This window comes from Dermacentor albipictus, chromosome 1, assembly GCF_038994185.2.
Source record: "Dermacentor albipictus isolate Rhodes 1998 colony chromosome 1, USDA_Dalb.pri_finalv2, whole genome shotgun sequence".
Classification (NCBI taxonomy): domain Eukaryota; kingdom Metazoa; phylum Arthropoda; class Arachnida; order Ixodida; family Ixodidae; genus Dermacentor; species Dermacentor albipictus.
In genome coordinates this window covers 69770292-69794741 of record NC_091821.1, presented here as the reverse complement: position 1 = coordinate 69794741, position 24450 = coordinate 69770292, and the positions used below count along the sequence as shown (strand labels likewise).

At 46.7% G+C, this 24450-nt stretch overlaps 1 protein-coding gene across 1 annotated transcript; it reads right to left on the bottom strand.

The window, feature by feature from the left end:
• Positions 1-650: 650 nt before the first annotated feature.
• Positions 651-2949, bottom strand: LOC139056436 (uncharacterized). The gene is made up of 2 exons (XM_070534696.1): positions 1201-2949; positions 651-972 (listed from the first exon to the last, which is right to left on the bottom strand). Exons 1-2 carry the CDS (start codon positions 2652-2654, stop codon positions 651-653), a joined length of 1776 nt encoding a protein of 591 aa, XP_070390797.1. The 5' UTR covers positions 2655-2949.
• Positions 2950-24450: the final 21501 nt, after the last annotated feature.

Sequence of the window (24450 nt, the reverse complement as noted above, 5' to 3'; positions counted from 1 at the left end):
TGTAGTGATCGCTGCCCAATGTTTCGCCCAGGTGCGCCCATGAGTATTCCCTTACGTTTTTGACAAATGACAAGTCCGGAAACGTGTCTCGACTTACACTATTGCCTACTCGGGTTGGTTGGAGGAGATTGGTTATCAATTCGAGGCCCATTTGGTCAACCGCATCGAGGAGCGACCTCCCCTTTTGCGTGTCTTGTTGGTAGCCCCAAGTCGTGTGTCTAGCGTTCATGTCTCCCACCACAACCAGCTGGTTGCCGCCAGCGGCTCTCACGCTCTCGTAAATGATGTTGCGGAAGTCGTCTTTCTGAGCCCTCGGTGGACTGTACAAATTCAGGATGAAGGTGCTACGTCTACCCCTCTTCTGCGGGAGGACTTCCACTAGCACGTGATTAATGGCATGATGTTGATAATGTTGTCCCACGGCCGTCACCGTTTTGTGAACTAAAACCGCGACCTTCGGTGATCCCGCGTGTTTAATTACGTAGTAACCCCGCAGTCTGATCGGCTGGTTCCCGACCTCCTGAAGGCAGATGACGTCGGGGGGGTATAGGTGATTTTGGATGAAAAGTTCGGGTGAACTTGCCTTCTTGTTGAAAGAGCGACAATTCCACTGCCAGATCACGAGGTGTTCGGGCGCGCTGCGTGTGGTATTAGCCATTGCTGACGTTCATGGCACCGCCGTCACAGTTTTCGGCGTCCCTGACGTCGCCCGTGTTGTTCATGCGCCTGTACGCCTTCATGCGTGGGTTGCTGCTCTCGTCGTCGACCCGCTTGCGCGAGCCAAACTCAACCTTGCGTATTCTTCTTTCAAGGTCTTCATGGCTAAGTGTGTTCTCCTTGACTTTATTGTTTAATTCACCCATCTGGTAAAGCATCTGTTGTATTGTAGCATAAATGCCTTCGAGGGTGACTACACTTGACTGGCCTGCCGCTGCCGAGGCCGCACCGGGTAGCGATGAGGGCGTGGTGGTTCTTGAGGGGGCAGGAATGGAGATGGCGGGCTGGTGGCCTTTAGTGCCGCTTTGCTGCCCTGCCTGTGTGTTGTTGCTTGTTTTGCTTAGCAACGCTTCTAAGCGTTGCATGCGTTGGTTTAGGTCGTTAACCTGAGCCTTCAGTTTTTTATTTTCTTCCCTGATGCGCGTACATTCTGGGGAGCATTTACTATTTTCACTGCTATTTTGAGCGGAGGAGGTACAAGACTGATTCCGGCTCACCTTCTTGTTGTTGGCTTGGTTCTTCTTGCCCGATTGGTTCTTCGGCTTCGACGTGGATGTCGAGGTAGAAGGCTGGCGCTGCGCTCGCTGCTCTCCTGGCTTTGGCCACTCCGAGCGGAGTCGGGACCTGGACCTGGACTGGGACTGGGACTGGGACCGGGATCGGGATCGGGACCGGGACCGGGACCTTGACCTGGACTGGGCCCGGGAACTTGAGCGGCTCGCCGAGGATTCCGAGCTGAACCACCGCAGGCGGCTTCGTCTTGGCCTTCTTCCATCAATGTCGTCGTCTTCCTTCCTCCTTCCGGGCGGAGGATGCTTTTTGGTGGTAGTGTTGTGTTTTAGCTTTTGCTTGCACTCGCGAGACCCCGTGGCGTGAGCTTCGCCGCAGACGGCGCACTTGAGCAAGCACTCGTGGCCGTCCGTCGGGTCGTGCGTCCCGCAAGCGAGACAGATCTTGACGTTCGGGGTAGGACAAACGTCCGATCGGTGTCCCATGCGCTGGCACACATAGCAGATTTGTTTTGTGGGCTTGTAGGGGTGGCACTCGGTCTCCCCTCCGTAGTAGTAGACGTATCGTGGAACTACGTCAGGGCTGAACGTGATCACGGCCGTCTTGGTCTTGCCCAGCATGCGGGCCTGCACGATTTCAACGCCTTGGGTCCTCACCCTTAGGTGAGTCATAAGCTCCTCGGGCGGGGTATCCGGGTCGATTCCATGAATGACGCCCCGGGCCACTCCGTCTGGTGCCGCAACGTAAGAGTTGACTTCGTGAAGGTTGCCGCCCAGCCCAATCCGCGTGATCTTGCGTGCCATATCAGCGACCTCCTGATCGGGGGTGCTAACAATAATTATGTTGGAACCGGGTCTCAAGCGCACGATGAAATGCGAATCGTCAACTTTCCCTCCGCAGGCGGCCGAGACGGCTTTCGATATTTGGTGGTTGCTGAAACTCTTCACCTGAAGGCCTTTCTTGGGTCGAATGATGATTTTGAAGTCGCTACGTGGCAGTGGGGGCAGCCGTCGCCTCTTCTTAAAAGAAGGCTTCTTTGATGCCCCAGCGCCTGCAGCTGCGTAGGATGATGATGATAACGCGGTGGTGGAGGAGGGCGATAGCGGAGAGATCACCCTGCCTGCCACACACACTTGCTCGCCTCTGGCGAGCTTCTTCTTCGTTCTTCGCTTGAGGTGTAAAGACCAATTGGAATAAGGACATTCCGATGGCGTCCCTTGCGAAAGGTCCTGTTCCATAGTGGCAGGGTCGTCATGGCGATCTTCCGAGATATCTTGGAAGTCCATGGCTGTAGTTTCTTGCGACGTAGGCCCGGCGCCAGCTCCAACAATAGCACCGGGGGCGGGTGGGGCTGTAGCAACAGCTTCACCTCCACTCCCTCCGGTAGAAGTAGAAGCGGCCGGCTGGGATCCAGCAATGTGCGCCATAGTGAGTCTCGAGTAATCGTAGGAAGCGAGCGGCGGCAAACGCGGCGGAGCGCCTCGCCTACCTCCGCGCTGCTACGTACGGCGGCGTCAGGCTTAACATGGCTGCGCCACCCCGGAGAACTTCAAAGTCCAAGAGCGCAAAATAATATGCACTCACGGTCTTCAAACTTCTCAAGGGGGTTCCGGATGACTTCACGAAGGTCGTCCGACAAAGACTTCGGTCCTCCGATGTGAACTTCTTAAAAGAATAAGGAAAGTCGACAGAGCCCATGCGAAGCACGTCTACGCCGCTCGGCTCTTCTTCTTCTTCTCTGAACATCAGCAGTCATCTGCTGATGACGCGTACTGCTGAACATCAGCAGTACGCGTCGCGAACGGTTCTACCGATAAAATAGATACGCGTTTTGCGGTATGTAACAGTGGCCCTCTATGGTGCCTTTTTCTCAGTCACCTGCTATGGATCAACCGAAGGACTCTCCCGCGGATCTGGATGAAAGCAAACGGCGCCTGGCGCAGGTCGTATGTATTTGATATGCCGCCCAATGAGAAGAGAAGAGAAGAAAAGGAGTAGAATTGCGCAGATCATGGACGTGCCGCCGAAGAGGCCACCTTGAATACGGTTGTCTCCCGTGTTACGAAACCGGGGTCGTGACATATATGTCGACGATAAATACTGGATACCTTAAGGTCGACATTTCGAAACCCGAAAAACCATGGTTCGCCGATTTTGTGAAGAACGTCCTTGAGGCAGAAAGGCTAGGGCGGTCGGATCAGTTTGTACCTGCGTGCCGAACCGGAGTAGTAATAGATCACGTGTGTCAGGAGGGACATAACTTTTATTTGGGTACCGGCCCATGAAGAAGTCCCAGGCAACGAAGCCACTCACGAGCTCGCCCGAGCACTCTATACCACCGGGTAACTCTAGAGCAGCCAGTTCCAGGGATAAAAGATAGCATGATCACGTACAAGGAAATTGTCGATCACTACAAAGCCGAAAGAAGAATCTTTCCGCCTCCGCATCGGTCTCTCTCTCTGGAGGACGCTCGCATTTGGCGACACCTCCAGGGAAACAATTATACATCACCACATTGGATCTACTTAACACAGACGAGGGACTATAACGACGCCCTCTGCAAAATTTGTTAGCAAGAAGGTACGCTAGACCATACAATATGGGAGTGTGCTGGCTACCCAGGGGCCAAGGAAAACATTGACAGTAGAGAAGTCTGGGAGGCCTTGCTCCAGAGCGAGGCTGAAGACTACCAGCGTCGAGCAATCCGCCTGGCCGTTGAAGCCGTGAAGACTCACCGTCCTCAACGCGCGGGGACTGCTACGTCCTCCCCCCCTACCTACGTGTAGATTAAGAGGCGGGCACCCCAGCTCGGTGGAATAATAAAGTTTTCAATCAATCAATATATCAACCATTTCTCCCAACACAGGTATCTGAACTGTGCCATCTCCGGATAGAGCCGCAGCAGTAGTGAAGAAGAAGAACGGCAATCTCAAGGACCGGATTGAAGAGGTTTCAGACGGCAGACGGAAAAGATGAAGTTATGAATATTTAATGAAAACTATTGTGAAAACAAATAAACATGTACTTATGTAGATATGTAATGCACAAATATATGTGTGTATTACATAACATATGCTGAGGGGCGCTTACAAAGCTATTATTTACGAAGCTGTTAACCCAAGGTTCTTTCCACGGTTCTTTTATTGTTTGTTTTTCTTTTTTTTTTAAGGGAGACGCCTTACATGGCTCATGGGTCGAAAAATTTACCGTCCATGGTTATGGCACCAAAATTCAAGCGCATGCGCCAGTATTTATTTATCAATGAAAGGAGAGATCGATTATGTCTTCGTGTTGAACGTACACCCTTACAAACAATCACTGTGGCTCCAAAAGTGTCTGCGTGTGGTTTTTCCCGGTTTTGTAGTTTGCCGAGCAATGTACACGTATTTTGTGACGTTTTAAGGAGCGTAAGCACACCCGCGGGAACTGTAAATAATCCGTTGTTGAAAGTTAGCGTGGTGTATTGGTCCAATTTATCTTTCCGTGTCCTTCTCATTCTGTCTGCGCTACAAGAATGTAGACGGCCCCATATACCCAAGCCCGTGTAGCTACCCTAGTCTATTGGAGTGCTAAAATAAAAAAAAAAAACATTATTCAGCCTGTCTTAATAGTCTTCATAGATTTGCCACGAGCGTTCTAACGTGCCATTAACCGCGCAGAACCAGTGACGATGTCTAGGCGACCGAAATATAGAACACGTATAGAGAAAACCAGTAATAGGAAGTAACAACGCATTCTACTGAGAATGTCGAAATATTTTAATGAATGTCTCGTGAGCGCGCAGGCTCTCGCCTTTATCCTCTTAGCGTATATTGTAAACTGACTGTCAACTTTTATTGTGATCGCAGTTACACGGACCCTTCAAGCAAATTTTCACCGTCGGCGTTTCCGTGAGATACCGTATATATTTAGGTGTATGTGTGCTATATGCGACGCCATGCTATAGGGCATGCAGTATATGCGGGTTATACTGCCACACCATTCTAACACTAAAGTTGCTGACGCCAGGTCTTCCATTCTGGACAAAATTATTCCACAGAATTTCGACAACGACAGCCTACAAACAAATGTCATGAAACAAAACACCCGCAGCACATATGTTTTATCTAAAATCTACTCAGCCTTAAATATTAAAATTGCGAAAGAATAACAGAGCTCGAACCTGAAACTTATGTGTTTTATTGGCGTGGCTGTGCACTGCCTCCGGGATCGACCGAGGAAAGAGGTTTGAAACGCACCCGATAAGGAAAAGTGATTAACATGGTATTAATTAGTAAACCGGGAAAAGAATGCCTTGCTGCTGGTTCGTGTTCTGATAAAAAAAAATGGCTGTGGCTTAGCTAAGGTTAAGCCCAGGATGCGAAGCATACTAGCCTTTATTTTAGTTGTTGAACAACTGTTTAGAATGGTGAACTGCTGTTGCTTGGCTATATTTGGTTCGGCTAGACGAAGAAACAACTCATGCGTTACTCTGCTTCGCCTTCAAGAGTGGAACGCTACAGCGTTCCCGTCGACCCGCCAAGGGGTGTAAGACAATGGGCTACGGCGCAGCGACTACGCGCCCCGCATTGGACGCGGTGAGCGTCGAGCAACGCAGCGTTCCGCGCGTCAACGAAATGTGCGCCTGAGCAAGCGACGCATGCCTGAGCCTTAGAAACAGCTCGTTTCTAAGGCAACACCGCATTCACTAGAGGCGCTTTTGTACCGCTTTGAAGCATCGTACTCGTGGCTCAGTGGTAGCGTCTCCGTCTCCCACTCCGGAGACCCTGGTTCGATTCCCACCCAGCCCATCTTGCAAGAGTTGAGCCAAAGCCACCTAGAAAATCAGTCTCTGTAGCACGCCGCAACCTTCGCTTCTCATTCCAACGAGCAGCTCTGTCTCCAGGAGGCATCTCACCTCGTGAGTGTCTAGCAGAGGCAAGCGCAGCTGCTTATATACCGCCGCGACGCCGCGAGCGACGGCCCGAGTTGGAGCCCCGTTTCTCCTCTGTCGTGACGTCACGGTGTCACGTGGTATTGAAGGCGACACCGCCGCGCCTGAGGAGCTGGGTTGAGCTCTCGTAATATGCTTCGCATAAAACAACCTTGATGGGTGACGATAACTACCGAAAGTGTGGTACGAGGTCTCTGCGAAGGAAAGAGGGCCGAGTGGTGATTGGGGGCGCGGGATATATGAAGAATGTGCGCCCTGAATCAATTCGCAGCCACGTATGTTTTGGATCTGGTTTATCTTTGCAGATGTTGAAGCAACAGCGAGGAAGTCCAAACAGGTGTGCAATGCTCTACCATGTACGTTCTCTAATGAGTGATCTTTGTAATTGCACGTATGGGGCAGCACTAGGAAGCTGTGGCGTAGAAATTCCAGAAAAAAAGTCACAGTTTCGCTCGTAAAACTAAGTTTTTATAGCGATAGCAAAATGTTAGACAACTACGCAAAGAAGGTTCGTAGGTTTATCTGTCGCATAAATTGTAGTAAAAATTCAATTACTAATTACGTTAACATGCATCGTTCTCTGGCAAAGCTGAACGCACCCCGAACACTCGCTGTCACAACGTTGGTTTGTTGTGCTGGCAGCCGGAAGCGAATGCTTCGGGCTACCTCTCGCTTCACCGCGTTTGTAAAATTTCAGATTACGTGGCCTTCACCACTAGGCTCGCGGGAAGCAGTGTGTCTGAAGCCACCAGCGTTCTTGGCTCACCGTCGTACTTTTTCACGCATCCACAGCATGAGGCGTGCAGGGAGCGATCTTATCACACTTCATCTTTATACGGAACATCACGATGACATCGACCACAAAAGCAAACATTCGCCTGGAGTCTCCACATAATGGTCACCGCAGTGGGAGACCTCTGTATAACTTAAGTATGAGATGTCCAGATGTGCCCAATATTTTCCCGAATATGAATCTCAGTACATGGACAACCGAGCACAGTCGTTTCTTGAGATCCTGGGCGCTCCCCGAAGGATCTCGGCCGATTATTAGGCCCAATAATCGATAGACATTTTCATAATTAATAACGTGTGCAATAATGAAAACGGGCGTCGTAAATTTCCTTATGAAAGGCTAGCTACACGCATTTCTCAATAGACACAGTCAGCCTTTGTGCTAGAAGGTTCGCTGATGTCAGGGTTGTTGTCCACAGCCATCACGAATGCACCTGAAGGCGAGCAACCGTAGAACTTCAAAAAATTCCAAGCTGGACTGGCTGCCTCTAAACGATCATCCTCTCCAGGCCCTGACGACGTCACTTACGCTGCCTTGGGACATATTGAACCGGAGGACAGAAAAGCGCTACTGTACAGTGTCAACAACTCCTGGCATAGCAGTACTGTTGCCCTTCAATGGAGGTTAATTCGGCTGGTACCATTGCTAAAGCCGGCAATGTTCCTGCCGGACTCGGTGGCTTAACGCTCTAGTGCTCTGGAAAACTGGATCAGAAAAATGACAGAAACCATGGTCTTTGCGCGTCTAGAATGGTATCTCAACCGTTAACATATCTAGCCCGCCTCCATGGCAGGCTGTCCTCGCAACGTTTTCTCAGTCGACATTGTTATTAACCTCACAACGTTTTCTCAACAAACAAAAAGCCACAATAGAGAAGTCCGCAGAACAATACCCGCCTACCATGTAGCTAAGTCATTAGCACTGATCCCTCAGAACAGCATCGATTATGAACCACGTACATTTCTGTCGATTATAACTTCCGAAATCAGCACTATAAGTTCGACTATGCGTGTACATAGACCCGGTGCCGGATTCACAAAACCTTTTTTTCCGTAAGTTTTCGCTGATATTGCTCGGCGACTATTGTTATTATTGCCCAGTGTCAGGATTGGCTGGAATTTGCTCTCACAAAAAATTGTAACGTAAACTCGTTTTTGAACACTGGCGCAGGACTGTGCCGTTCGATTGCCACCATTATAAATCATTGGGGGCCGGATTCACAAGCGGTTTGCTTCGTAGGAGCTGTTGAACATTGGCTAGCCAAATTTGGTAATAATATCGCTTCCAAAATGTGTGTTTTAATTGGAAATTATTATAAGGCAAACTTTAGGACTAATAACGATGAGCTTGAACGTTTACGTCACTTTTCACATATATTTGGCAATGCTCCTGTCATGAAAACTTGTCTCTGCTTAGAACCAAAGCGAACGATTTAATCGACAAATTTGTGCATCTTCTTGTCATTTCTTTTACCAAGCGTGAACCCTGATTCAAGTTATACTTACAATGGCCCCCAATAATAAAGGTGCCTTTACTGTTGCTGGAAGTTAAGTCACATTTCTCAATGGCGTAGTTATCTTTTCGTTGCAGCAGATTACACATGCGGTAAACGTCAGTCAAGGAAGCCTTTTTTTTTAACACATTGCCTACTTTGCTTTCTGCCTGACAAAACAACATATTCCATGCTCGTACCCACTTAACGGACCTACTAAACACACGTAAACAGCTGAAAGTGGATTGATCTCAGATTTAATGCTAACCGCCCCTGGAAGACACATACCGGCTATATTACTAACAATGCCAACCACACGTTTGATTTTATACGTTGGAACCTTTCATCTAGACCTACCCCCATAAAGGTAGCATTATACAAGTGCACCCGAAATTAGAATATGCTTCTTCTATAGTGGATTCCCCTAACAACACATTTAGCCTTTCACTTGAATCAATACAAAATGGTTAATAATTTTGTTAACAATTCCCGGTATGCTAGCACCTCACAAATGAAAAGACGCACTTAATCTGCCAGATTTCGCCACACAGAGTCGTATCTCTCAGTTATGGATTTCCCATCAGATACATTATACAAAGCACAATTTAAAGAAAAAAAAACTCTTTGCTACTCCAACGTATTTTTAATCCCACAGAGACCACAACACCAAAATTCACATATCACAATGAAAAACTGACCAGTACCAAAATTGATTCGTTCCGAAGACCGCGTTAGACTAAAACCACCAGCCCACTTCTGTCGTCTCCATCGCGGATCCACTAAAGCTTAAAAGGCTAGCTTCATATCAGCTTTCGTAAACTCGCACGTAATATAATTTATTTGCCTAGTTTTGAAATTCATCCTCCTGTAGCACCTAATCGGGCGAAAGATTAAAAAAGAAAGAATAAGACGAACTGAAATCAGATATGCCTAATACAGTGGATCCTTCACGGGAAGCGGAAAATAAAACCTATCATTTGAAAACCGTATTGTCCTTGTAGGCTCCAAAAAGTATGAAAATAGGCGTAGTCGGTAACAAACTCAATTGCAAAGGTTCGTGTGGCGTCGAGTGATAATGCTTCGCATAAAACGTTGTGCGGAGCAGCAGATCACTTGACGCCACACAAACCGCAGTCAAGGCAGTTTATTCAGCAACATTGAAATAGGTGGTCAGTTAGCACTCAACCTCGTCTTCTAAAACGTTATTGTGGTAGTAAAAAAAAAAAAAAGCCGGCGTCACCTCACTCAATTGAGCTGTGGCGCGCCGCCCGTCAGTGTGGCTGCACCGTCGCAACAGCGTTGTACCGCCGGCGGCTCACTGCGTGCGTGATCGTCGTGGGTCGTTGGAATGTTATTTATGCTAGTACACTGGAATATAAAGCTGTGATCTTTAGAAATACCAGTAAAAGCCCGCTTCAGCCATCGTATTATCCAATTTCACGTGAAAAATGCGTCAGAGACACTTAACGCTGCTTACGTGTGGGAATGCGAAAGCATTATAGTCGCTTTGGTGAAATGTTTTATTTCTGCGCGTTCCTTGTCCGCGCAAGCTCTCACCTGCATTTTAACTGCGCCTCGGTATTGGGCAAATGGGAACGCGCCAAGCGCCTCAACGCGCTCGCTTGCCCGCGAGGAGTCCATAACTCGAAGGACCGCTCAGCGGTATTCAGTTGAAAATTTATGCTCTTTATTTCGTTCACTCATTTTATACACCCCTGACGTGGCGCTACCTCCTTCTCATTGGCAGCACCGTCACGTGCCCAACGACGCACGCACTAGGCACACAATTAGTGAACCGCAACCGTGGAGTGGCGTCGGCGAAGCGTGCTCGTCTCGCACCCCGGAGGCCCGAGCTCGTTCCCCGCCCGGACCGAAATTTACCTAATATTCTTTCCAAAGGCATTAGTTTGCCTTGTTTACAGCAACCTCTCTGAGGAATTTGGCGTCCATTCGAGTATTTTTTTCTGTGGGTTTGCTCTTTCCCGTCGACCATTTTTTGGTACCATCATTCGGTCACGCCGCCGACTGCAGCGCTGGATTTTTGCGTAATGCGGCATATAATGCGTTCGCATTAAAACACGATCGCAATAGCCATACGAATATACATTGCTCCTGTGGCACCACGGCTTCGAAAATAAACAAAAATGCTATTATCTCGAAAAACGGATAATGCAGATCCGTATCAACGAGAATCTCCTATACCACGGTTGGTTGGCGCGCGCTCGCACGAACAGTTTAAACGTAAGAACTTTTCCTTTTTTTTCTTCTTTGTGAGTACAGGTCCCGAGCCCCCCCACCGAAAAGAAAGCGACCTCGATGCCTTACCGCAGCTCTTTGTGGTGTAAACAATGACACCCGTTATCAAGTCGTGCATCGTAGGTATTATTGGTACCTTCCCGTCGTACTTCCACACAATCCCAGTCTAAGCAAAACCAAATAACGAGTGTAAAAAAGCAGCAGTTAAGTTCTTTATTATCTTGTATACGTATACTCTATTTCTGAAAACGAAATGGAGCCCTATTAGAAAATCCAGTAGCATATATAGAGAGCCAAGACTAACCAGTGCCGCAATGCGTCGGCAGCATATTTCCTCTTTAATCTTGCTATTATATCTCGTAACTCAAACTCGCATCCTGCCCGCGTGTTTTGACCCTAGTTGCGCTTGTGATGTCTCAACTCTTCTAACGCACTTTTCATGTCCACTCAAGTTTCCTGCCCTAAAGCAGCCGTGCTCGCACTTCGCCCGCAACGAAGGCGCTTTCAGCCTTCTTCCGTGACACTGACTTCTGCTACACTCTGGTTGCCTGTGTGGGCTAGTGTTTGCCAGTTGCGCGTGTACTGTCTATGCATGGATCATTTCACGCATCATCCTTGGCATCTAGAGTTAGCATGCAAGGCCGTATGGCCAGGCAAATTTTCATTAAAGATGTCTCTATTGTTCCTTTCACTGCTACTGCAGTTAAAACTTTGAAACTCTGTGTGTGGTGTACATACGTCCGTGGCTTTCGGTGCGCTGACAACAACGTCACTTATCATCTTCCGGCCACGGTATCAGTCTCACTGTCACTGTAATTCGAAAAAAAAAATGCGCCACTGAGATTTGGAGTCATTCCTCTGTGACGTTTCGGAACTGAACGCGCCAACCACTGTGCTATCGCGCACTTTCGGCGGTTCTCCATTTCAGCGGCATTCGGCGACCCACACGAAAAGCGGCGGTGTCTGTTCGCGTGTACTGCGAAGGCCACAACAGACAATACATTGTGGGCGGACAAGGACGCGATATCAGTGCGTCACAAAAAAAATTTGAATTCGAGGAGATGACAGTGTCTGCTGTGAATGCCTGCTATACTGTTGCAGTAAATGAGTTCAGCTATGGAGAAATCGGTGAACCTTGCTGATTCTTTCTTTATCCTACGTAACCATGTCTTTTATTCGTGTGGTTTCTTTTTCTTTCTTAATGGTGCAACTGGCCGGTGCTTGACGTTCTTCTCGTCATCGGAGACAGAGAGAGAGAGTAAGCATTTATGTCAAGGATCAACGTGAAAGAGTTCTTTCTTTACCCAGGGTGGGCGGCTCCAGAAAGCCGTTGGGGACCGCTGCTTCACGTGCCTCGTTAATGCTTTTTTTTTCTTTCGCGGATAATCTCCATACCCATTTCACCTTCCACACTTTCAGTCTTCAAGTTTTAGTTTACAAATTCCAACTGCAAAGAAAAGACAGCCAGATCATATCTTGTTTCAGAGTTCTTACTTTCTCCTAGCTTAAAATCAAAGGGTTATTTTTTCTTCCTAACACTTCATATCTGATCAAAGGCCGTATTTTTCTTCCTAACGCTTCATATCTTAGTGCTTTCTCTGGTAAAAAAAGAACAAGCACGTCAACTTACTTTACGGAAGCGCACGAGGCAAGAAAGTGCTACCAAAAACTGAAGACGTACTTGAGTTAAGTGACCGTTGCTATTTTAGAAGATCCCGAGAGCGTAAATTAGAGCGATCTTGTGCCTACAAGTAGAGGGTTGCTGTGGAGAGAGACGGGGAGAAGAGAGGAAATAAGCTGAAAGGGATGTGCTTGCTTACATGTATTATATTCGTTTCATTGGTGGTGATCGCCCTCTGATTTGATGCAGATCAGACGACGGCGCACTAAATTAGGTTTGCAAATAAACGTGGAAGCTTGTGTAGGTGCCCTGGCACTAGCTCACGGAAACGACGGACTCCTGGTGTTGATGTGACATGGCTAGGATGATTGCATTAGTCTGTCGGTCGGTACTAGGGCAAACTCGCATAGTGTTTTTTCTGAAGTAAGAATGTGCTAATGAGCGTTTCTGCACAATTAGTCCTCCTGCACGTCAGTGGCCCTGTTTAAACTAAGCGCTAGTCATGTCTGAACCAGTTGATCATCCTTAAACAAGATTAGAAGTTTCCAATTATGGAACCAGTATGACTGCTTCTTAAATAGGTGAAAAGGTTGAGGGGGGGGGGCACACCTATTCGTCTTACTAGGCGTGGAAAACGCTTTCTTACAGTCCAAAACTATGCATTTACAACGTTACAGTGAAAAAAAAAAGAAATGCATCCTTTCATTTATATCATGTCCCCAATAACACACACTGACTTCTGTTATCGTTTTTCTTATGTAATTCGAAAACCGTCTTTTTAATTTAATTCACCAAATTCTGCGTCTCACCCAAATGATAAACGGTCTGTTTTGCCGAGTGTCGTAATAACACTTACCAGAGTTACAGCGTGTTTCGCGCATGCACGAATACGAATGCGACACCGAAAGTATAGTATCACCCCCATGTGGGGTGCTGCATCTGCAAGCACAATAAACTAAACTCCCTCAAACGCTCGGCACGAAGCCTGTAATTTGGAGCTGCAGCCTGTAATATGTCCGATCAATACACGGCGCAAAACTTTTTCGAGGCTAGGTGCCCAAACAACGCCGAAATTTAGCTTCCGCGCAGAAAACGCCCCCGAAAGCTTTGGAAGCCGATACTATATAAGAGTGCTCTCCGAATGAAACGCGATAAGACTATCAAGGACTGGATTCAGTTACATCGCATGACGCTAAATAGCAGACGCATTTTGGAGACAGTAACAATACCCACGCACGAACACACGGACACATGCAGGAAGCAATCATTTTAAGAGCAAGAAAGGCTGGACTTACGTGCCGAAAAGCAAAACTAAAGCCTTGTAACATGAGCTTGCATGTACAGGAAAAGCATTCTGAAGGACAAGATAATGGCTTCATTGTCTTGTCCACACACACACACACACACACACACACACACACACACACACACACACACACACGCACACGCACACGCACACGCACACACACACACACACGCACACACACACACACACACGCACACGCACACGCACACACACACACACACACACACACACACACACACACACACACACACACACACACACACACACACACACACACACACTGCTCAAATGTCAGGTGCTCGACAGCGGTAAAGCACTAAAATTAGAAACAAATAACAAATGTTACGGAATGAAGCTGGTTGAACCAATTATCTTGTTTACTTGAGATGCTAAAATTGTTATGATCAGGACACTTATTCCCTATTGTTCCCCACTTATTCCCCCAACCCCTATTGTTATGATCAGGACAATTATGTTTCTAACATCAAAGTATTTCTCCTGTGGGTGCAAGCCACACACACACACAAATAATGATTCAATTGTGCGGTTTTACGTGCCCAAATCATGATCTATATATGAGGCGCGCCGAAGTGGGAAGTCTGGATTAATTTTGACCACGTGATGGTTTTAACGTGCATCCAATGCACGGTACAAGGGCGTTTTTGCGTTTCGACCCCATCGAAATGCAGCCGCCGTGGCCATGATCTGATCCCGCGACTTTGCGTTTAGCAGCGCAATGCCATAGCCTCTAAGCCTGTGGATGCCTGCAAGCTCGCAATTAAAGACTCTGTCTTTCCTTTCTTTTTGGCACGTAAATTTTCCATTTTCTGCTTTGAAGACTTTTGTAAGTCTTCCATTTTATTCCAAGTTGTTGCTTCTTCATTTTCCTACAATGACCCCTGTCGAATTATAAGAACATCTCATCGGCAGAAAAATTTGACTGCACGTCTAATGCAAGCCAGTTGTGGGCAAATATACAATAAAGTGATCCTAGGAGAGCAGCTCCACTACGAATTAAAGTTGCGGAGTCGGGTCTTCCAGTCCATTCACACACCATTCCGGTCAGTGGAAATCCTCATTAATTCCGCTCCTTGTAACTCTTGGAATGGCGAGATAGTTGAACCAATCGCACTTCTGGAGTGACTAAACTGAACCATTCCATTCCTCCAATTGCAGTAAATTTAACACTTTATCTAGGATTGTTTACTACTTGCGCTAGCGTACCTCGTAAGTATAACATTTTTGAATTCTTAGCAATGCCGTAAATAACGTCATATACAATTTTTTTCTCACGGGCAACGTGTTTGTGAGGTGCTAATTTTTCAGCGTGTAGTTGCCCGTATTATCTATATTATCTATTCTTTTAAAGTAACCCGGACTTTCCTGACTGTAGCTAAGTGCTGCTGCATCGCCGAATAGCTGACACTTAAAAAATATAGAAAGAAAAGTTAATTATTACGCATTCAATGGCGCGATCGATCCTCGATCCACCAACACAGTAGCCCTATGCTCTAGGAATCAGGCCACACTGTTTTGTTCTCCTGTATTGCCTGTCCATTCGGGCCACAGTCACAAGGCGACATCCTCATGTACCCTTCTATCGTGCCAGCGCCAACTAGCTCCTTTGAGCTGATCACCGCATGCGTCACATTGCTCAGCAGGCACGGGATCACGAGAAAAGTTTTCTGTACCAGTTTCCAGTTTCCTGTAAAGTTTCCAGTTTCCTGTACCCACAAGACGCGGGAAAGAAAGGTGCAATATAACATCATTTCTTTAACCGCTAGACGAAAGCTTGGCTTCACAAAGATTCGAACGTGCCCGTTGGATCAGCATAAAATTTTGAAAGAAGCCGTTGATGAATGTTGCTTTCCGCAAAAGAATTTATCTGCCTGCCCGCTGGGAAAACGATCACGAACCCCAAAATAAGCATTGCGTGAACACTGACGGTATAGAGAACATAACTGGTCGATACAGTACTCATGCACAAGGAACCTTATTTCACAAACGCATATGCAAAATCTGCACTCAAGACAATTATACATGTAATAGGGCTAGACAAAGAAATGCCTATAACATATGCGCATAAATTTTTATGCCTACCTTGTCAAATAGCGACAGCAAACATACGCTACTTGCGTTATTTAGAAGCCACAAGTATGTGATGTGATTGCCAAATATATATATTTAATTCTTGCGAACAAAATATCTCCAAGACACGTTAAATCGTGGTGACAATCTGAATTGCGGTCCACTTTTCGAAGCCCCTGCCTCCTTACACAAAATAAATCGAAAAACATAACACAGGCCACTCTCTAGCGTACTTCAAAACCATAATTTCAAAAATAGTCTGTAATAATCGAGGCCTTCAGAAGTGTAATTAGGCCTCGTCGTGTCTACGCAGTCTTTCTTCAATTTAGGATTAAGCCTAACATAACACTAATTTCTGACATCATGGCGGACCAATTCTTCAAATACTATTGTCTACAACTGTCAGTTTGCGACCACTTAAGTTGGTTTCAGTTTTGATGTACACGTGTTAGGTGGTTCACACCCATATCGCACGCATCGACACCAAGCAAGGCTTGCGTTCTAAATAAAATCCACCGTTTCCAAAAATATTTCATCCACCGGGAACTTACTCGCGGAAAGCGAAGAAGAATGTACTTTTGGAGCGTTGTATATGTGATGCACCTAGCAAGATTATTGTCACTTTTAGGGCTGATATAAAAGATAACGCATTCATGTGTTTGGCAAGGTCATCTGCTTTGTGTCGCATCTACGGGCATAAATATGGGTACAATATTTTTTTTTTCAGGACACCTCTGAGACTTTTTGTTATTGCATTTAGGGGATACTCGACTGTGTGCCAAAAAAATGACGCGCGTTTGAAATCGCCGTAGACTCATGCAGGGTGCAAACGTTTGCGAGGCAGCTTTTGGTCTCCATTCTTATGCCGTAGGTCTAGTGTGATCTTACTTAACCGAATCATAGTTCTTGACATGTAGAATTTGCTGTTTTTAATTGCACTTCATTCTTGTAACGCAGAGAGGTTTCCATGCCTTCGAAAGTGTAAAATGGGCAGAATACAATGTTGTTTATATTTATCGTGGCGTAGGTAGTCACCTATAGGTAGAAACTAAAATAACCCGTAGGAGAAGTACAATATATTAGCCAAGTCTAGTCCAAATGGCGAATTTGCCAATTTGGTTTTCCTCCGAATCATCATTCACCGTTCCAAGATCATCCCAACTCAATTCTGGAATCTCGGACTCACACTCCATTCCCATTCCATCTATATTGTTACGGGAACTTTAGGAGTATATAAAGACTGTATTTACAATATATATACAAGATGAGTCAGCGTAGACAAGATGGCTTACCACCAACAACATGCAGCAGCCAGCGTCTCGCGATCTTCTTCCTTTGTCTTCTTTCATCCTTCCGTAACAACAAAATCTGTGCCATTGTTCCATTCCCGTTCCGTTCCGGGTGTTTCAAAATTTGGAATGATTCAGAAATCATTACAACTACGGAGTTGCCCCTACGCAACCCACCTACCGATTCTCGATTCACGTTTCATAGCAGCGCTATTTAAATATTTCCCCACTTACCACGGCAGTCGCGTAGAGAAAATATCGGCCTCATCCCAGCTGGTATATTTAAGAAACGAATACTCACAAATATTAATGTTATTTGAATGCCATAGAATACAAAGCCAACTTTATTTTTATAACTTGCGCATGTATTGATAGGCTGTTTTACCAAAGACTGCTGTATTGAATGATAGCAAAGAAATCGAATCCCTTTGATCTCATCAGTCACTTTTGCAACAGTACTCGGTGAGTTAACTGCAGCTGGTAACCCTGCGGTGAAGATCTGATTCATTATAACAGGTTTTACATTTCATTATAAGTGCCACTGTGAAGGACTATTTATTTATTTATTTATTTATTTACTTATTTATTTATTTACTTATTTAGTTATTTATTTATTTATCTTGTTTATGTCGAAGCAGTACCTTCCTTGTTGGCGATCTTTCTTGAAGGTGCACGTTGCCGATCATGACGAGCGTGGACGTTCGGCCTTGCTGGTATGGCTTACTTTGAATTGTTTAAGCTATGACTACGACGGTAAGAAACCAGACACATACAAACGCTAAATTTAAGCAATGCTTTATTGAAAGCAGGAGCACATATATATGACATATATATATCACACTAATGCGGAAGCAACGATGTCATGTGCACACAATATTACATTATAAAAACAAACTTCCTTTCTTGAAGAAGAAAGCGAAGGCATGCATGGTCATGCGCTTATCGTGCACCCTTGCTATTTCGGCTGCTTCAGTGATCAGCCTGGTGAGTTGATCTTTGTGTCAAGATATGACAAAACATTTTTCAAACAGTGGCTCGTAACAACACCTGCTACAGTGCAGTCATCCAACCATCATATCCGTTGTTTACATTGTGGCTTTGTTCTCAATATACGCCGAGGACATTTGCATCTGGCTCTCTGCGGTGACTCGTCCACAGGTGCGGGCCAGGCTTCAGCGGACGACAACGATGACGGCGTCTTATTTTCCAGAACTAGGCTTCAGTGTGTCTACCGAAAGTAGGCATTGGTGAGCTCTACGCGCAAACAAATGTCATTGTATCCAATTTCAATCAACGGTCAAGCTGTGTCCTATGTTCAGACGCATCGCTTCCTGGTTGTCCTCATTGACCGCAACCTCTCTTGGAGCCCTCACTGCGTCTACTGAAGAAGTTAATTGCCATTGCTCAAGCCTTCAAATTTCTCCACGGGAAACACTGGAGCACACCATTCTATGCTGCGTCTGTACAGGGTCCTGTACTCCTACCTTAAAAAGTATAACGCAGGAGTCCTGGGATTTCTACGTTACAGTCTACCAGTTTTGGCAAATACATGCAAGACGAACATTCGCGCTCTGGAGCGCATACAAGGACAAGCCCTACGCACGTGTTTAGGGCTGCCTCAGTGCACCTCAGCAGCGGCAACAAGTACCGTCGCGAGAGAACATTGGATCCAGACACACGTAGCTGTCGACTCTCTCAGAACGCACATTCGCCATCAGGCAAGGATCTCCGACCATCACTTAGCTTCCCTACTAGCCGAGAGACGCCAAGCGACCTTTTGAAAAGTGATTAGCGCTCATCAAGAGTGCATACCGTCAAGTGAATTTTGCTATTCACCGGATATACAAAGACGGCCAATCATTCGTCGCTGGCTCTGAAAAAACTGACGCTCGTATTACTGTACCAGACATATCATGACCGCATACATATATATATACCAACCGTTCGACCTCAACTACCAGCTCAACTGCCGCATTCGTCGTTCCAGCTAAGCAGGTTACAGTTAAATTGAAATTATCACACATGGCATCATCTACGTCGGCAGAACTTATAGCCCTCCATGCCGCTGTGACCTACGTCACCAAAGAGCCGGCACAGAAATGGGTCATATTTTGTGACCCCAAGGCAGCTTTTCACAGTATCAAGTCTGCCTTACAACACAGAACATACCAGCAGATGATATCCGACATCAGGGAAGTACACCACCAAGCTCTGGAAACAGGGCACAACATAATCTTTCAGTGGATTGCTGCTCACTGTGGCATCGTCGGCAACGACTCTGCCGACAGCCCTGCCCGTTCTGCCTACGAAGGCACCCAGACGCGTCTAATACCTTTGGCCAGGACGGACACCGCCAGGAAACTTCACCTGCTTGCACGCAGAAAGTTACAAGCTTACTGGATTTCAACTGCCTTGAACTGCAGATTGCATAAGCTGGACCCCTTGCTATGGCTACAACTGCCATCTAGCCTTTCCCGCAGCGAAACAACCTTGCTATTGCGCCTATTGCGTACCTGTCCTCGCGAAGACATACAGTGCCTCTCTCTCAAGACAACGTTAAACGGCTGGACTCCAGACCATTCTCTGAGTCAAAGATGCTACACCCGTCACGGGTACAAAAAGCGATTCGTGCACTAGTGCACTACTTCAAGCGCGGCAGTTTAAGAGAGCACCTATATTGTCCCTGCGCATCATCCCACGTGCACTCGTTGCTCAGTCTCTCTCTCTTTGCCTCTTTTTTTCCTCCTTCCCTTACCTCAGCGTAAGGCAGCAAACCGTGCGCTCACTTGGTTGACCTCCCTGCTTGTCTCTCCTTGATCCCTCTCTCTCTCTATCTTTTCTCTTAATTTGTCATTTAAGCAGCGTCCCGTCTGGTCTACATGAAACATTCCGCATGAAAGAGGAATTTGATACACGATACAATATCTGCAGTTTACAAAGCGCGTTCAATGGCGCTTGCTGAATTATTGAATTGAATAGAATTTATTGATAGGAAAGACAGAGAGGTCGACCTGAGCTAGTGCGCTCTAGTCTGCTACTCTGCACTGGGGAAGAGGGAAGGGGAGTAAAAGTATTGGGATGGATGATGATGATAAGAGAAGTGGTGAGTGCTTATGTACATGAGACAGTTGTTCTCCCTAGAGCCGCTCGTCGAGTTTGGTGTCCTGCAGAAACTTCAACAATACTTTTGTTGCACGCATTGAAATTGCAGTGTCAGGCCATGGGACGAGGATAGCGTCCTCCGACAGTGGTTACCTGCCAACGCTGGCTAGGAAACTGTCTAACGTCCTTCGCTCCAGCATATATGCTGGACAGCCGCACAGTACGTGTTGCAGTGTTTCGGGCATCTGGCAGTGTTCACAATCAGGGCTGTTCGACTGGCCGATGAGTTGTGCGTAGCGACGGGTGAAAGAAACGCCGAGCCGAATCCTGTATAGCAATGATGTGTTGCTCCATGTAAGCTTCGGGAGCAAACAGAACTTACCGTCTGGGTCAATCATATGTAGACGTCTGTGAATGTTATCATAGTGGGCTCTGTAAGCCTTTGTAAGGTCCTGCATGAGTGCCTTGATCATGTAGTTGGTGCCAGGTGCCGAGTAGGCAATCCGTACTTCATCAGAGGGCGCTTGCTGAAAGCAAACTCCTGTGTCAGTAGCGGAGTTACTGATTCTATGTAGCTTATCTAACTTGGAGGGGTGTTGTACTAGCTTTTTAAAGTGGTCAGAAATCTTCTGTAGGTGAGGCGTGAAAGCAAATCTTTTACAGTTAACTTGGGTGACCAGAGCGGACCGGAGTGTTCGCACTGACACAAAAGCAACTTATTAAGAAGGGACTGCGCCATGCACAATTGAACGTAAGGGGATACCCCGCTTCTGAGAGGCGAGTAGCCTGGCAGAGGAAGCTTTTCATCGTGCAATAATCACACAATTTCCTTAGAGCATTATCAAAGCACAGTCAAACGCAATCCTACGTTTGACCAGATTGGAATGGGATGACGTAAGGGGTAAGAGCTGTTTGTTGCCACGTGGTGAGTACTGCCAGCGCGTAGGGTCCAAGTGATATGTGAACAATGTAATTTCCTTCGTACTTTGATGCTCTTAGGAAGTTATGTGATCAATGCGTGATGGAAAGCTTTCTATGCAAAAATACTCGCCTACCGGAAGCGGGGTACTCCCTACCCGTTGACCCGCCGTGGTGGCGTAGTGTCTATGGCGTTGTGCTACTAAGTCTGAGGGCGCGGGATTGAATCCCAGCCGTGGCGGCCGCATTTCTATGTGGTGAAATGCAAAAAGGGCCCATGTACCGTGCACTGGGTGCACTTTAAGGAACCCCAGGTGGACGAAATTAATCTGGGGTCCCCACCATGGCATGCTTCATAATCAAGTCGTGGTTTTAGCAAGTATAACCACACAATTTAATTTTATTACGATAGTGATTATATCGACACTTCATGCGCATCTCTGCCATTGCCGTCACCGTGAGGCTCCGGGTAAAGTCCAAGGGCGATAAAATAGTCGCCGCGCGCCGTGTGCTGTACGTGCGAGTGAAAGCATGCGAGGGTGAGCCGGCGATAACGGCTCAATCTCGCGCACGCAAGCGAGGAAAGCGGTGACGAAGCGCGCAGTCCTCCGTCACGGGCAAGAATCCGGAGGCGGGGGGACCTGCCGTGGCGTACTTAGGGGCTGTGGAGTTGGGCTGCTAAGCACGAGGTCACAGGATCGAATCGCGACCATAGCAGGCACATTTACATGGGGCCGAAATGCAATAACACCCATGCACTTTGATTAAGGAGCACGTTAAAGAACCCCAGGTGGTCCGAATTAATCAAAAGTCCATCACTATGGCGTGCCACATAATCAGATCGTGCTTTTTGCACGTGGAACCACATAATTTACATTTCAAGGTCGACGTTGCAGAAGAACTTGTTGCTGACGTGCGAAACACTTGGCGTTTGTAATTGTGTCTTATGTCCACATTTTATTTGACATCCTAAAATGACAGGCACAGCAGTCTTGTGCAACTGATTTCAATGACTTTCCATACAGTGGTGACATATCCCACTAGGCCCAATCACTATTAGAAAACTGCGTCCCACAAATTTCTGTTGTGAAAAAACAACGTCACTGCGGGTTTCTTTTAAAAAAAGGAAATGTTAAGGCGCTCGTACTTTGGATCTTGCGTTGTTCAATAACGATTAGCATTAATTAGTAGGTGAACGGCATTTTTAAGTATAATAAATGGTCTTTGTTTCGGAGACGGTCACGACCAATTATTAGTGCATGACTTACACAGGCTCGCAAAGACTAAACTTAGTGACTTATAATAAAAAGTGCGCATATAGCGATTCTGTCAACTGATACAAGTGTCATTCCGTGACGCGACCGCCTCACAGGTTCGCAGACCACGTGTAGAATTTCAGAAAACAGCCATGACATATTTGCCCTTTTCATTGTTGCAAAAACTTGCTATTGCATTTACTGCGTTGCCGAAGTGCGCACTTAACCACAACAACGTTTCTCATCAGCTGGTCGTATACAACGCACTTCTTTCCAACAGTGGCCAGCATTGCGTGAACGCGCCAATATGAATACGAAGCTATCCCAAACTATGTCGCTGTGCACGTAACAGACACTGGATTTATCACACGACACTTATCAAAAGAAGACACGCAAGCAGAAAAAAAAATGTGGGATTTCGCTCTGTACAGCGCGGCGCTTGACTCCTCTGCGAATTTCCCACCGATAAGCAATTTCGCGAACTGGTCTCAGTGTTCGGTGTTTTCCATGCTGTTGTGGACAGTGAGTGACACAAAAACACTGTGTACTAAGCTTGCGGGATGACGACGACACGCTCGCCAACGAGTAAACACAATCACCGGTCGCACGCGCCCCAACGCAAACGGACGCTTGCTTGCTCCGACGAGAAAGGAGGCAACCATCGACGTTCGAATCAGCTCGCTAGGGAACGTGGCGGGATGTGAACTTTGCATGACTTATTCTTTATTTTTCATGCACTTTTTCTCACTTCTGCCAGTGTTCAAACGGGTTCGAGGGACCCTTCACGCCGGCAAAAAACGGCTTTTCCTCTCGCTTCATTCGACATTATAATGGGATAAACAAAGTAGGCGATCATGCGGCACAAAAGGATGAACTGATCAATCGTGTTTTCAGCTTGAATTGGCGTGGTCCTGAGAAGCGTAATTGCTGGTCCAGTCTGTTCGCATGCTCAACATTTGGATCAACCCCCATTTTTTATGGAGTTTTACGTGCCGAAACCACCTTCTGATTATGAGGCGCGCCGTAGTGGAGAACTCCGGAAATTTAGACCATCTGTGAATCTTTAACGTGCACCTAAATCTAAGTACACGGGTGTTTTCCCCTCCATCGAAATGCGGCCGCCATGACCGGGATTTGATCCCACGACCTCGTGCTCAGCAGTCCAACACCATAGCCATTCAGAAACCACAGCGGGTACACATTTTGCACTGTTCCCGGTTATGGCGTTTTCACATACTCGCACTTCGAGCATGCACGACGTGCTCTCCCTCCCTGCTGCACTGACAGCAATAAATATAAAGGGCGGCTAGGGGCCCTATCGTGATCTGAAACTCAATCGTGACGGCTTCTGGAATCACCATCTCATCATCAATGAACGGCACATTTGGTTTCACAGTGATTAAAAAAAATAACGATAAATGAGCAAAAATACTAAAAAATGTTTCACAGTGGCCAACTTCATTACGGCACTAAAGACAAGTAGCCCCACTCTGTTCACCTGGAATATGCTGAGGCTCAACTGCATTCAGATTCCGCAAAGCCCTCTTGCATGGGGTGCCATAAAATCATACTCATGGAAGCTACTAGGTACGGACGTTAAGCTATTTTCCTATTTATAAACTCTGCCGTTCTTCTGTAGAGCTTCGTCATCTTCGTCGTCTTAGTACCGGTGGCCATGGGCACGGTTCATGTACTGCATTGAAGATCACTGCACTAAGCGGCGCCGGTGCTATCAGTATGCCAAGTGCATGCGCAATACGTTAAGCGCAGAAACTGAAAGACATGCTGGAAGCAGAATGTTTTGGACTGTTCCAGTTCTCCTCCTTGAATGCAAAATAATGCAAAACAGCCGCAGTTGCCTTATGCATTGTGTCATATGCGCGTCTAATCCGAGCCTGACGGATTCTGCATTCAGAAACGATTATATAGCACATTCAATGACGGCATTAACAAAGCGCGTTTGCTATTCTGTGCTTTTATTCGAATCCATACTCGGCCAGTCATGAGGATACAGTTAAGACTGTTGTAAACAATGATGAACTGCTAAACTTTGGCTCGACCAGACACACGATAGGGTGCCCTAATCCGGCGTTTAACTGTAGGTCAGAAATTTACTTGATTGACTGAATTGGAGTGAATTGAAAAGGCGAGCAAATTATTGGTGGCATC